Genomic DNA, 16,693 nt, shown 5'->3' on the forward strand with positions numbered 1-16,693 from the left:
CAAAACTGTGTAGGAGCCTACACAAAGTGGATATGTGGACACGGTTGCTCCTTTTAGTGATTCAACAAAGGAACCTCATTTGCATACATATTCATGCTGACAGCCTGTAAACTACATGGTTCTTAACTGTGTAACCTGGATAACAGCAAGAATGCACCACTGTACAGACCTGATGCCAGGTCTTACAGTATATTTCTGAAAACTACATTATAGATGTGTTATTTAAATTTTTTCTGTTAAGCATGTTTGCAGAATGCTGCACATAGTACAAACATAACAAATATTTAAAAATTAATAATTTTACATATCCCCTTCCTTTTACAAATATCTACAATGTATGTTTTGCACATATATGAATGTGAGCTACTATTTTTGGGGAGTTATGTCCATATTTGTGGACTTTAATATCCCCTTCTGTCCATGTAGAATTGTGTACGTGGAAAATTTCTGCTTACACTATGAACACGGACACATAGTCTGCATGGATGCCTTTTGCCTTGCTGGATTGCTCCACCTGCCTAATTTGTATAGGATTCACCTGCTCCAGCAAAAATTTGCATTGCATGGAAGTTTCCCTGTTTGTGATTGCTTGTGGGCCGCTAAGCAATGATTACTGAATCTAAAAATGTTTGGCTTGTGTATGCACCACGGTGCAATGCTTACATGAAAAAAATGTAGGCTTTGCTGAATTCACCCTACTGACATTCAGAAAGGCTTACTGATCAAGGAAGCCTTTATTTAAAGGTTTTCACACTGCAATAAGACCAAACAATTCAAAGGCTGCAGCTGCACTACAATAGCTCACAGGCATCATCTGTAGCATAGAAAGTGGTCTTACTGGTGAAGCTGCATGCACATATGGCAGTGCAGGGATATGGCTAATGAAAATTAGCTATGAGCAGCCAACTGGAAATTGCACTGACATTGGAGTAGCACAGTAGAGAATTTCAGAAAATCATTCTACCTTGTCATTTTGTTTTTGAGGAGGAAAATATTTGATGCCATCTTTTAATGGACACTCGCTCACAAAACTCTGTTTCATGCCATTGGGCCATCCAGTTTTGGCCAGTCTGTACTGAATGTAATATTCTTTCTGACATTTAGGGTATATTTGCCTAAGAAATGCTGTTATACACAGCAAGTGATGGCTAGCATCCTTTTCAGGTCAAGCTACAGAAAATTCATTTGCAGTATGCTGGACTACAGTAATATTTTTCAGTTAGATATGACATATGGTAGGATTCATAAGAGTTACCACAAAATGTACATAGTGAGTACATTGGCATACACTTTCTGAATTGAAGAACATCCTTATCATAATACTCATGCTGGCCATTCAATCAGAAATGTTACATAAGTGTACACTTAGTATACATTTGATTCAGTAACCTTTATGAATCCAGACCCCTGTGTTAAATACTATTTCCATTTAGATGTTTTCCAAATGTGGAGCGTTACCAAACAGAACACAATTAACCTTAAAGTCATGTTGGGTGCTGTATTTATCAAAGCTGCATTATTTTTTAAGTTTAAGAAGTAAATGTAAAAGTAGCATGATTAGCACATGTGGGTCTATGTTAACAGATTACTTAATGTTGACATCCTGTGAAAAGCTCACATGATTTGTGAGATTTCACGGGCAGGTTCACACAGGAACTATGTCTCAGTTCTGTATTGAGAAACAAACACATATTGGTGTTGTGACTAAGCTCATTTCATTAATGAACCAACAAAGTTTGTGATGCAATCACATGTAGAACTGAGAAATGGTATATAAATACATTACTGATATCCAAAATAAAAAAAAAATAAAAAAATTCTTATTACAATATAGTCATGTATCTAGTAGCAGAATGGTAAACTGGGTAAATTGTACTTAGTGACTGAGAAATATACTGAGCAATGGTAAAAAATTATGTAGGACATTGTTTGTTTACCACTTCAGCTTGTGCATGTCTACCTATGTATTAAGTCGATCATTACCCCTTACTGATGTGCACACCTTGATGCATAATGTTATTCTAGTCACTTTCTTTATATATATAACCAGCATTATAACTTATCATGAAATATTGATAGGCTATTTTCCAAGTAAATCTCTTCCATTGCATCTCTAATGTCTACACCCCAACAGCTACATGGAAGAGATGCATGTCGCAATGCCATAAAGCAAAAAGAAAGACGTTTATATTTTAATACAGAGAGGGTACGTCATTTAAATTACCTGAGTGAGACATTTAAAATGACTGAAAATTTATTTGACATAAGAGATAGAAAACTATTTTTCTGTGCTGTACAATTTCTGCTTCAGAACTAGACATATATTGATAGATATTATCCAGTTTACCTTTGAATTGTTGAAAGGCATTTATGCGAAAGGCCGTGTCCATGAACAATAATGTTGAAATACAGACTACATCAAAGGATAAAATGTCGAAAATGGTTTGCTGGAAAACCGTTTTCAGCATTTGATCTATGTGTTTGAATGGCAAAAAAAGCATTCGCTTATTTACCATTCAAACACATGGTGAATTGGCATTGTGTTTTTTTGCAGCTGTGCTGTCGACATTTTGTACGTCGCACATACGGCTTTCAACAATTCAGAGGTAAACTATATTATCCTTTAGCAATAATTCATGACTGATTTTATATGCAATGTAGCATTTAACCACAACTGGTGTGGTTTGAAAATGAGGGTGAATTCTGAGTGATCAAACAATGTCAGCCATGGGTAAATTCAGCATGACTCACACAGAGTCATGGATTATTTCTATTATGCAATTACATTATTTAAGAAAGAGATGTGCTACCCTTTTGAAATAATATTATTTTGTGAAGGCACTTCAGTTTTCTTCTACCACATTTGCTGAGGATAGATGCACTGTGTTAGTTCATTCACTCCTATGGAGCTCAGTAAGTTTGTACTGTAACTTCCAGTGGGCGGGCAGAGTCTAAGACTTTTCACAGAATCAAATTATGTCCTCACATTTCAAACAAATATTCATATATCTAGAACCATAGAGCTTATGAAAGAAGTATACATGGCAAACCCTTCAGCACAAACTATTATTATAGCGGTAGTATTCTTTAGATTCTAGGTCTTAAACAGAATTTTATAAGTTACAGTAAACACAGTTACTATTACATTTGTCATATTGTAAACAACTTACAATATCTCAGCAACCACTCAAGCTACACACACTCTGTCAGCAGCATATTATTCATCGAGCTACAGGCTTTCATATGAAGCTAAGGAGCTCTGTGTGTGTTACTTAGTTGTTCAGATATTTAGAAAAATGTGAAAATTATATCTATATCAATTAATATAATAAAAACAACAGTTAATATCTATTTACCTGCACTGGACAGAGGTCAAATGAATGTAGTTGAGTTTACTATTGTGTTAAGCTTTTAGATAAAATCTTTTAAAACCTTGTACATAGCATGGTTTTGGAATTATTGATGCAAATATGAACAGGTGTCAGCAGGAGTTAACTGCAGATGCACCTGGAGGTGTCACTCAGATGTAATGACTTAACATAAGACATATATGTCCCCACACCCTCACAGTGCAGCAAGGAAAGACAGTAGAGAAGATGAAGAAGGTGACCACTTCTTTGGAGCATCACTACTGTGTGTTCATAGGTTCAGAACAAGAAGGGGAAGGCAGCAACACACAAAAGACTCAACTCTAAGAAATGAGTAACTTCTTTGCCTTTATTCCCCCTAGTAGTTTGTCCCTGTCTCTCTTTTATTAAAGGTATATGGCAATACGATCAATCCACCTGCTGAAGACTTGTTCGTTTATTTTACACTGGGCATGGCGATTGCTCTGACTAATCATAATGGGGAAGCACTGTTTAGTTTCATTTACAGTAAAGAATCCTGCTGAAAATAATTGTCTTAAGAGAGTGGCTATGTCATTGCAAATATTATCACAGTCAGTTTTATTTAAGTGGCTATAAAACAGGGAATACTAATAAAGGCCTTTGCAATCTCAGCCATGTGTACTTGTAAAAGCCATACATTTTGACATAGTCTGCAGTATTCATCCTGTTAAGTAAACTGAGTCCTCTCTATCAGGTAGGGAACTAAGTGTACAAAACTAAACACTTTGGGTAATAAAGTCAGGTGAAACAACAGAAAAAAAACTGCTGTCCGCAGAGTGAGAGATAGGCTACAGTAATTGTTACATATTTATTATTTATTTAGTATGGACAATAGTATGTAGAGCATGTAGTATGATACATAATGCATGTACAGTACCCAACATATGTGTAGTTAAAGATCATTATATTGTACAAGCACCAAATCAAATGATGGCCTGCTTGCTAATTAGTTTAGAAATAAAGTTTTTTCTAAACACATTTATAGAGCCGGGCTGTTAACCTCATAAATCACAATCACATTTTAAATAGTACATTACAATAAGCAACAGCTGTACACCATTTTAGAAAGAAAACCATTCATGTTCCTTGAAAAAAGTACTCTTCTGGCTCATCAAAAATAACACTCAAAAATATTAGAATAAAAGCACGTCTGTATCTTCAGTCTCTGATAAAATCTTTCAGTATGGTTTTATTTCAGGGTACCATGTGGTCTTGCTGTTATGCTAAGTAAAATGCTATACCAAATTCTTCTGAAAATATAATTCCCATTCTTAAAGAGATTTGACTGAAATGAGCAGATCAAATGAAGCCACCAGCTGTAGAAGATCTGTCTGGGTACATAGTCTCTCTCTCTCCCCCTCTCTTAGATTTGTTTTATTTGCTCTTATGCAAACTGAAGAAACTGAACCTGGTTACTCATCCTATCATGCATTCAGACCCCAAAATGTGGGCAGCAAAACCAAAGGAGGTGGGTTTCAATATATATTAAAGACACACACACACACACACACTCACACACACAAACACACACACACACACACACACACCTCCAGGCTGGTCAAACAGTATGACACACAGGAGACACTCCAGGTACAATTAACTGTTGACAAGCCCCCTATTCAAATTATAGCTATAGACCCCCAAATTTGACTCAAGATGCCCACTCCACCTATCTGGACCTCTTCAAATCTATCAAGATTCAACACTTTTCCCCTTATCCTGGGTGACTTTAATTACCCAATCAAAGATTGGAAAAACTACTCATGCCAGAACACAAATGCCCAGAGATTTCTCGATTTTATTAAAGCAAATGCCTTGGAACAGTTAGTTGATACCCCCACGAGAGGTGATAATATCTTGGACTTGGTATTAACCAACATGCTTAACCACTGCAGCACCCCTACAGTATCATCCTCCCTGGTAAGATCCAACCATAAATCAGTCACTTTCGAAGTCACCATTTCCGCTGACCCCTCTCTAGCTAGAGTCAAACAAAAAAGCTTCTCCAAAGCTGATTACCACCTTCTGAATGATGGTATAAACAGCTTTACACACCCCTCCCCCACTGTAGGAACTGGCAGCAATGTCCCAATCTACACCAAAGTACTATACAATCATTTATATAAATGCATGGAATCAGGAATACCTAACAGGACAAAATCATCCTCTGCAAGGAAGAGTAAACCTGTCTGGTGGCCATCTGCAATAAATAAACTATATAACAAAAGGAAAACATTGCCATCCAGGACCAAGAAGGACCAGGTGCCCATCTGGAAGCAATTTCTCCTTAGCCTGAGCAAGCAAATAAGAGCACTAGTGAAATCCTCTAAAGCCAACCTGGAGTCCAATTTGGCCACATCTACTAGAGGCAATCATAAGGCTTTCTTCACGTATGTCCGCAGTCTCAAAGGAAGCACCCAGATCTGTTCAGAATTGGTGGGCAAGGGCACCACATACACAAATGCTGTAGATATAGCCAATACTGGCTGACTGATTCAGTGAAAATCTCTCCGCTCTGTCCCCCCATCAGTAAATCAGGACATCTCCAGTACCTGCCCCCCACTCCTTATCTCTAGGGAACAGGTCATCACTGCCCTCTCAAAGGCAAAAAATACAGCCTCCATGGGACCCGATAACATCCCAGGCTGCATCTTACAGGAACTCAGGCATGAACTTGCAGCACTATTAGGCGCCCTATTCAACCATAGCCTGAGTAACAGCTTTGTCTCAGGGGAGTGGAAGACGGCCACAGTAATCCCTTTACACAAAGGTGGAGCATCCACCAATCTGGGAAATTATAGACCCATCAGCCTAACTAACCTGATCTGCAAGGCCATGGAATAAATTATCATGGCCTCATTAACAGGGACATTGGCAACCTCCAAACACTCGACCCCACACAGCTTGGCTTTGTCAAGGGGAGGTCATGTTTGTTAAATCTGGTCAACTTCTTTGAGACAGTCACCAAAGCCATGGATGAGGGGAAGATGGTGTACACCACCTACCTAGACCTGACCAAAGCCTTCCACACTATTAACCACTCAAACATAATAGATAAACTCTCTCAACTAGGCATCAATCCATATGTTTCCAGATGGACAGCAAACTGTTTCACTGATAGAACCCACTTAATCAAAATAGAGGAAGCCACCTCAAGCAGTAGACCCATAAGGTATAGGTATAGACCCTAGGGCTGATAGCCTAGTACCAACGTAAGTACCAACCTATAATGTGAGGCATACGCCATGGATCGGTTTTAGGGCCTCTGTTATTTGGGATATACCTCTCTGAGCTGCAGGCCAAAGCCAGTGGGCTATGGCTAACCAAGTTTGCAGATGACTGCAAGTTGGGCGCAGTCATCAATTCCTCAAGTGATGTGGACATCCTCCAAGAGGGTCTCACCCAAACAAAAGACTGGTACCATAAACATGACCTCAAGCTGATTGCCAAAAAATGTATCATGATCCCCTTTGAGGAGAGTGACGTCCCCACATATTATCACATAAATAACAACGTCCTAAGTACACGATCAGTAGTGAGGGATTTGGGCACCCAGGTTGATAGCAACCTGACTTTTGACCACATGTTGCTTCCATTGTACAGAAAGCTTTCTACATGGCCCACCTCATAAGTAAGAGTATCTCATCCAGGTACAAAGAGGTCATAACATCCCTGTATTCTTCCCTTATAAGGCCAATTATTGAGTACAACACCTCCTTCGGCATGTACCTCACAAAGCACATGCAGCAGTTGGAGAGACTACAGACGTTCCTCACCAGGAGAAACCAGGGCCTCAGACATCTACCCTACACAGATAGGCTAAAAGCCCTGTCCCTATAGTCAGTTTCATATAGACTCCTCAGAGGTGACCTCTGTCTGGCATACAAAGCATTCTCAGAATCCACCTTGATGTGACTGCTGAATACCCAAAAGTCAAGCTCCACTCGAGCAATGCATATACAAGACCTCAAACTGTCCTGTGATATCAAAAGGACTTGTTGGTGGGACAGATTTGTGTCCAAGATACTCGCCCATCTGTGGAATAGTCTTCCTCTCCACATCAAGCAGAGTACCTCATTATCCCTTTTTAAGTGCAACCGGGATAACTTGATGGGAAACAGAAAATACACCCCTGGGATTCCACCTGTGTCCCTGCTGGACAGGGGCTTTGGGTACTGACTTGTCTAAACATGGGCTAAACTCTTGGCTAGGCTTGAAAGGGCCTCAGGGCCAATAGCCTAGTAACCTCCTATGATCCTATGATCCCGTGACTATCCCATTTATTTATTTTTTCTAATTATTCAAATATGAAAGGAAGACAACAATCTGACCAATTTTATATCTGAATAACTGGGGTAGACAATTCTGTTTCATGAAGTTATTTTTTAGATTATTCTTTTCAGATACAAATGCAATTATTTCATATTATAACTCATATATTTTGTCAAAGTAAACAATGCAAGCGTACTGCACTGTTCACTAGAAAATCAAATAAAGGACAGAAAATATATATTTAACATTGTGTTCATGCTGGACTTAATTCACTTCCTTCTCTGAGACATAAATAAATGCAAAAGGTTATTTAACTTGTTGGCGCCACTATACTAAGACTGTTGATAAAATAACCTGGAATATTGATTAAGAAAACAAATCTGAATCTCACTGAAAAGTTGAAACTCTAAAAACCTGACTTGAATGAAACTGCATTTTCTCTGCACTGCGTACTTTATGCTTATTAGGACAGAAAAAACTTTATAGTTAAGTGGGAGACAATGTATATGTTGCAACATATTTACCCTTTGTATTTTTATTTACAGTAGCAACTCCAGATGATGGAAAGCTTTCCCCAACGACTGCATAAGTGGGTCCAGATTCATACTCTGCAGCTAGTAAAAAATAAAAATAAAAATAAGAAATTATGCAAGTGCTGTAAGAAACATAGAATTAATGCATTTTCACCACTATAAATCTTTTCAGAAACAACAACCCCCTATGTGAGAGTGTGTGTCTGTGTCTTTCTCAATCTTCAGTAATACCAGCCTTTAGATTTCACCACTATAAATCTTTTCAGAAACAACAACCCCTATGTGAGAGTGTGTGTCTGTGGGCAGGATTCACGAAGGCTTGCACGGAGTGTAAGAGACGTGTAATACTCCATGCAAGCCTCGCGATCCAGGAACAGCCCTAAACTCCATGTAAGAGACCAGCTAAAACGTCTCTTACATGGACTGGGCGTGGACATGCTAAATACCGCACTTGCAGCTGAAAAGTATGCAAATGAGGTATATTAGCGATCCACGAAGCAGAAACCAGCCCGTGTAAGAGACGTTTTAGCTGCAGAAATGTACTCAATTGACAACTGAGTACGTTTCTGCAAAATTCACAATGGAGCCATGTCAGCTCCAAATAAAGGGTGCATATGTGTCAGGCAGCATGCCAATGGCCAAATATGTGGCCATTGGCAAGGTAACCCAATGCAAAAATAATAAAAATGGGCTGCGCTGCATAAAACATAAAAATGAAGGTTATAAACCCACAAATGTGGGTTTTATGCAATACATGGAATGACAATGCAGGGACCAGCAGACCAAAAACAACATGGCCACCGTGTAGTGGTTGCTAAGGGGGGAAGCTGAGTGTAAGACATGTAACTAAGCATTAGTAGGCAATCTCATGTAAATTAGGGTTAGAATACTGAATCTCACAGTCACATAGCAAATGAGCACAGTCTGAGTAGTGTAAGAGATACATAAGGGGGAGGAATAGAGTAGGAGATAGGTGACATCACAGGGAGAATGGTAGAAAGAAATGCAGTTCATTGGAGGGCAGTGTAACATGACAGATGACAGACACAGATCAGGGAAAGAGGAGTGCCACAAGATAAGTCTGGGAAAGTCAAGAAATGGAAGGTGTACACTGTTACTTACACTAAAGGTTCTTGCTGGGCGTGCATGCGCACGTGTGCACGCCATGAAGCACGAGTAGGGCAGTGTGCGCGCGTGTAAGGCAGACTGAGCATGTGGTAGCGTGTTGGTAGATGTTTAACACTGTTTGTGCTGGTGTGCACGCGTGTAGGGCAGACTGAGCATGTGGGAGCCTGTTGGCAGACTTGTAAGACTGTTTGCGCTGGTGTGCACGAGTTTTAACCCAAAAAGGCAGATCCCGAACAGTGTAAGCATGTGTGCACTTGTAAGCCACTGTGAGCATGTTTCTGCTGGTATGCACGCTGCTCCCCCCTGAGGAAACAGAAAGGAAAAAGGAAGCAACAGAATTAGTAGGAAGCTAGCAGGGAATACTGCTGGAGCTAGCAGGTGAAAACAATTAGAAGCAGGCAATTACACAGGCAGAATAGTAGCCCAGCCCAGCACTTAAAACTCTGCAAACAGCAGTGCAGGATGTTTCTCTCAAGAGACACTGCAAGACAGGAGTAAGCTAATAGAAGTAAAAACAGAAAAATCTTCACTCAGAGCAGAAATGTTAGGGGCTGCCATAGCTGTCATAATAAGACATAGGTGACTTGCTGAGGGTGGTGACAATGCAGATGGTGCCAGACAACCAACAGTGAGGAGACGGAGAAGAGTGTACAGGCCCAGGGTCACCTACCATGGGTTACATGAGCTGGTGATAGTAGAGCGCTATAGAGTGGACAGAGAGCTCCTGCAGCAAATAGTTGAGCTGTGCAGGCCACGCCTCACACACAGAACCAACAGAGGGGAACCCATCCCAGTGGAAACCAAGGTATGTGTTGGCCTAAGAATACTAGCAACAGGTACCTTCCAGAGACCAACTGGTGATATGATGGGGATATCACAGGCATCAGCCTCCAGAGTACTGCACCAGTTCCTGGATGCCATGTCAGCACATGTCGGTGATCATGTATATTTCCCCAATGCCCGTGAGGTATTGGCCAGCAATATACGTCTCTTCCAGCAAATAGCGGAATACCCTGAGGTAGTGGGTGCAATAGACTGCATGCACATACGCATCAAAGCACCAGCCGGTGAGCGGGGTAGGGCCTACATTAACCGCAAGGGCTTCCCTCCATCAACTGCCAGGTCATGTGTGATGCCCAGGGCATAATAATGAATGTGTGTGCTGGCTGCCCTGGGAGTTACCATGATTCCCACATCTGGCATTTGACGCAGCTGTACCAGACATTTGCCAATGGGGAAATCCCACACGGACACCTATTGGGGGATGCAGGTTATGCACTGGAGCCATGGCTGATGACACCCATCAGAAACGCACACACACCTGAACAGGAACGCCATAATGAGGCACATGCACAAACACGTAATGTAATAGAGCGTGTGTTTGGGCTGCTGAAGTCATGGTTCCGGTGTCTGCATACATCTGGTGGAGCCTTGCAGTACACACCAACTACATGTACCCAAATTGTCATGGTATGTGCTATGCTACATAATATGATCTTGCGAAAACAGCTGCAGCAGGACCAGCATAGGGCTGGGCCAAACAGCCCTCCACCATTGCCAAGGCCATCACAGGCAGAGCGTGACTCGGAGGAGGAACAACCTGAGCCTGCCCCAGTAGGCAGAAGGAGGCGTGCCCAGTATGCCCTGGCCTTGGCAAAGAGGCAACGCATAGCACATACACTGGCTCAGTAGGAACCCTAGGAATGATAACCCCTCTGACTCACTCAAATAATAACATGGATGCCTAAAATTACATGACCTGCTCACAAACATGTACAGGGAGTGTAATATGCACTTCCGACAGAGGCAGCCCTGCAGCACCACCTGAGGCATGAATGCCATGTGTTAAGTAATGTAACACCATGTACTATATGCACACCTGAGGACCCTGACTAACATCCACCCTCACCAAGCATGAAGCCACAAAATGACGATGGGATGATCAAGTGCAATAACTGGCTGAAGTAATGCAGTTAGTCAAAGGGGAGCCAATGTGTTTCAGGCTGGGAAGACATGCGGAGCATGACATTATGCACCACCTGCTAGGGGTGGCATGCACCTATCAGTCCATGCCCCATGGATACTGGCAAAGGCTGTCAGTACCCACAGCATGCCCTGAATAGGTAAGTCTCAAAACACAAACCCACCTTCATAGGTATCACAAGGGATAGGAACCTAGATGTAATGCTACCCAATGCCAGAAGTCTAAACAGCAAGATGTGTGCAGTGTAAACGCACACAGTATGGTGAATGTAGATATCAGTCCTGTAATAGAAAACTGGGTCAAGGCTCACATCAGCACCCTAACACTACCAGGTCACACCTCATACTGTGCTGTACAGCCGCAAAACATGGAACAAGCTACAAAAGGAGGGTGACTAGCAATAAATGTCAAGGATAACCACACCCCCATGTTGGTACCACAACAAGAAGCAGCATGGATTAGCCATGGTCAAATACCAATGGCTAAAACCGCCTCCCAGTATATAGCCTGCTGCAGACTACTGTCCTAATACCAGGAACTGCACCTGGCCTATGTTGGAATACATGAATATATCAAGCCCCCCAAACCACATTATATTGCTTGACTGAAAATACCCAGACATACACCGGGAGCATTATACTAGCACCAACACAGTCGGAGAAAAGTTCCCAGAATCCATAAACCAAAATGCCCAGGAACAACGTACCACTCCCACAAGAGGGGTAAGCATACTGGATGTGATAATCAGCAGCATGTGTACTGGATGGCAAGATGAGAAGTGTATCCCTCACTAGTAAGACCAGACCATAGAGTAATCACACTGGATATACACATCCCGATCCCAGTCCCTGGCCAGAATACCACAGTGAAAAACATATGTAAAGCATAGGTTGCACCCCTCCAAACCGATGTGGAATCCACGAAAGGCCCTCTGCAAGTGCAGAATATGGGACACACTGCAGAACATGTCATACGGGCATTCCATGAACACAGCCAGGAATGCTTGGAGTATGCAATCACAAATAACAACAAGACACAATGCCATACACGCAGGCATCTGGCATGCCGGACTTCAGCCATTACCAAACCATGCAAGAGAATGAGGAAGCGACCACATGATAGAGCAAACATAAAAAGGGAAGTAATCACTGATCAGTAGTATGGCAATAAAATATGTCCACACATACAATCCACTAAGGCCAGCCACAACAAGTAGAATCTGTGAATCCAGAGGCAATGTGACACCTGTCCCAAGTACACAGACAATCCACAACTCCCCCCCCCAATAAATACAAATATATGTGATAGATGCAACCATGTATCCAAACCGGAGGCTGAGCTCCCCCAACTCAGTACTGTCAAAACTAGTCAGGAGGAGAAGGTAACCACATACACCACAAACCCAGTCCCACATAGACCTACCACAACTGTAAATCAAACACATAAACACAGAAAAACATTCCCGGAGGCCCTAATTACAAACACACCACACCAACAGAAGCCTCCAAAACAGATCCCAAGCAACCACAACCTCCAAACATAGCACATGCAACACATAGTACACAAAGCTGGTGTGCCAAACAGTCACAGGACAGAAGGAGAAACAACATGCCTGATACAGTTGTAATAGGTGTCTGTATAGGCAGACACACTGCTGTCCCACTCACCAGACTGAACAAGGGAAAGGGTACAGTAAGCTGCCTGTAGGCTGCCACAATATGCCACATAACACAAGTACGCAGGTCACCGCAAAGCAAGCAGAAATATGATGCACTCAATGTCCATGCTGGTGTGAATGACCTGAGATGTACCTCCATGGACTACATGAAAAGAGACATGGATGAGCTCTCTGAGTATGTACCCCAGGCTGGTATGACACTGGCCATGTGCAGCATCCAACCCTCACCAAGAATGATGCCACAGTACAAACACAGAATGATCATCTTTAACAGGTGGCACAGTTACAGCTGTCAGTCCAAGAGGGTCTAATGTCTGTCTGCTTGAGATCTCATGCATGACAAGCCATGCTGCTGTTCCAGGGATGGCTTGCACCTGTTACCCCTGTGCGTCTGGATACTGGATAAGGCCTTTGCCACCTCCATAGAGCCATATGTAGGCAAGTCCAAAAAGACTACCCACCACCCTCGAAAACATAAGTGGTAAGAAACATAAGGGTAATGCTGACCAATGCCAGATGTGTAAACTGCAATATGCATGCCCCTGAGGCACTTCCCAGTATGGAGAACATCGATGTCTGTGCAGTGACAGAAGCCTGCTACAAGCCTAGTGACAGCACACCAGCACTACCAGGTTATACCACATATCATGCGTTATGGCCCCAACACCTGGACCAAAACATCAAAGGAGGGGGAATATCCATATGCAGCACAGACACCCATATGGCCAGGTAACTGACAATGCACAAAGCAGTAGAGACCACCCATGTGCACCTAAGTGTAGTCAAAACTGCTGTACAGTCTGTAGCATGTGACAGACCACACTCTCACACACAAGAACTCCACGCAGACATCCTGAAGACACTGGACAGTATGAATGTCCCAACAAATACCAGACAAGGTACTTACAAATTACCACATAGGTGGTAAACCATTATGTATGCAAGGAGTAATCAGGGATCTAGGGACACAAGTCGACAGTAATCTGTCATGTGACACTCACAATGCCAATGTGGCTAGGAAGATTGTCGATATTGGACACCGTATGATGAAAGGATTCACATCTACATCAACAGAGGTCACTGTGCCCCTGTACTGTTCCCTTATCAGACCCATAATCTAGTACAATGACTCATATGGGATGTACCGTACGTGACACCTGCAGCGGTTCAGAAGACCTCAAAGGTACCCCACCAAGATGATAAAGGGTGTCAAATATATGTCATATGCTGCCTGGCTGTAGACACCCCAGCTGAATGCAGTCACAGACTGCCTACACAGAGGCATTGTATGTCTGTTGTACAAGGCCATGTCCAACACAGGAGTAATGGACATGCTCCACCACAGGAAATCAAAGCCATTGGAGCTGTGAGAGTGACAGATGTCAGCCTCAACACATAATGAAATAGGATGTGCTGGAGGGACAGATACATAACCCAGAGGCTCCCCACACCCAGAAACAGGATCCCAATCCATGTTAGGCAGAGCCCCTCACTGACAGCCCTCAACAGGAATATTGCCAAGTGGATGGATGATCGTACATGTATACTGGGGGACTTCACTGCATCACGACCAGACAGAAGCACAGTAAAGAAAATCATAAATGGCCGTAATAGTCACATAGCAAGGGGCGGCGAAAGACACACACACTCTGGCTTGGCTTACTAATGCCCTAGGGTGGATAGCCTAGTATGAACCCATGAACCTATGAAGATACAAATTGTACAGGACACTAAGGATAATCACAAGGCTTACTTAACTGATGGTAGGAACCATGTTGGGAATCCACAGATATGCTCCGAATCACACAGATATTACAAACAACATACCAAACACACACATATTGCTAACATACAACCTGACAGGTGCAGTGCAAACCACCCCCCCCCCAGAATGCAAAATATCTATCCCAGCAGACTGCTGGTCCCCTGACATTGCAGATGCTGAGGTAACAGCCATCATCTGCAAAGCAAAACACAGCAGCAAAGGTATGTGATGGTGTCCTGGGCAGAGGCCAACATGGACTCCAAGAATAATGGAATGCCAAATCACACTACTGCCCAATGTCAGCCTTACCACAGGATATGTACCCAAAGAGCAGTGTACAACAACAGTGGTCCTTCACAACAAAGGTGTTGCCTGAATGGATACTGCAAACTACCACCCCAGGATCCTGACAAGCTTGGTCTGCACAGCTATGGAAAGGATCAGTATGTACCACAGACATAAAGCTATTGTGGACCTACTGATACTTTACCCCACACAGTGTGGCTGTCATAACTGCAGATCCTGCCCCTAAACATGTTTGACCCATTTGAAACAGTCATTAAGGTAATTGATGAGGGCAATGTGTTCCACACAGCGTAGCTGGACCATGCATATGCTTCTAGACAATACCCTACAAGTTCAGTATGGATATGTTCACCAGCTTAAATATATACCCCTATGTCAGTAGAGGGGTTGCAAACCAGACCAAGGACAGAACTGACATGGTCAGACATGCTGCATCCATGTCAGACTACAAAGCAGATATGAGTGGCATCCCACAAGGCTTGGTCCTGGGCCCCCCCCATTCTGTATATATGTCCCATAGGTATAGGCCAGCATGGAAGGACTGTGACTGAACATGTATGCAGAGGAGTACAAACAGCCCACCATATCCGACCCCCAGCTGATACAAGCAACCCACAAAAGGGCCACCTACAAACAGACAACTGGAGCCATAGCCATGTCAGCAAGCTAATTGCAGAACTGTGTATAGACAACCACCGTGTATATACAGTAAGTGCCCACAAATTACCACACAGGTGTTAACCCATTACATACCTAACATGTAATGAGAGACCTGGGGACACAAGGTGATAGATATCCTGCACTGGACAAACATGTGGCTGTAGTGTTCGCAGAAACATACCATATACCCACCCAATCATGAAGGTTGTCAGATGTAGATAAGGTGAGGTCACTGTGGCTCTGCAGTCATCCTTCATCAGCATCACAATTGACTACAATAGCCCCTGTGGGATATACCTCAGCAGACACCTCCATCAACTGTAAAGTCCACAACAGTACCCCACCAGGAGTAGCAAAGAGCATGAACAGATGCCATGTGTTGCCTGAGTAAACAAACTGCAGCCCCACACACTGCCATACTGCCCAGCTACAGGCAAGCTGTGCCTGATATATGAAGCCATGTCCAACCTGGAATCAATGAACATGCTGCACCTTGTACAATCTGAATGGCAGTGAGCTATGCACATGAGAGACCTGAACCCCAGCACTGACATACATAGGACAAGCTGTACAGAATGATCCATAACACAGAAGGCACCCCCACTCTTGAGTAAACTCCCGGTACAGGTTAGCCAGAGAGTCACCTATCGACACCACTCAAGAGGAATCCCGATGAGTGGATGGGAGATGGTAGGTTAACCCTGGGTATCACTGTTATGTCAGAGGTAGACGGAGGCACAGTATACTAACCATGACATATGTCATGGCAAACTCCAGTTACAATGTGTGTTGAAGGACAAACACACCCTGTGACTAGCATCAGAAATGGCCTAGGGAACATCGCTAATGTTTGCCAATGTCCACCTATGTTGTAGAATACACTACCAATGTTGGACGAGCCTGGTGTAGGTAGTCCATATCTGAACATAATGCAACATGGTCATATGTGCACAACTGGCCCCTACACAGTCTGTTGTG

General features: G+C 42.8%; 1 protein-coding gene across 1 annotated transcript in view; it reads right to left on the bottom strand.

The window, feature by feature from the left end:
- The window catches only part of LOC122808149, a 773,706-nt gene that overhangs the window by 408,150 nt on the left and 348,863 nt on the right, over positions 1-16,693 (bottom strand). Inside the window, exon 3 of the mRNA XM_044079121.1 lies at positions 8,186-8,275. Within this exon, the coding sequence (XP_043935056.1) occupies positions 8,186-8,275 (90 nt within the window). The remainder of the gene's footprint in view (positions 1-8,185; positions 8,276-16,693) is intronic.

This window comes from Protopterus annectens, chromosome 8.part0 (genome assembly GCF_019279795.1).
Source record: "Protopterus annectens isolate FY-2018-M chromosome 8.part0, PAN1.0, whole genome shotgun sequence".
Lineage (NCBI taxonomy): Eukaryota > Metazoa > Chordata > Ceratodontiformes > Protopteridae > Protopterus > Protopterus annectens.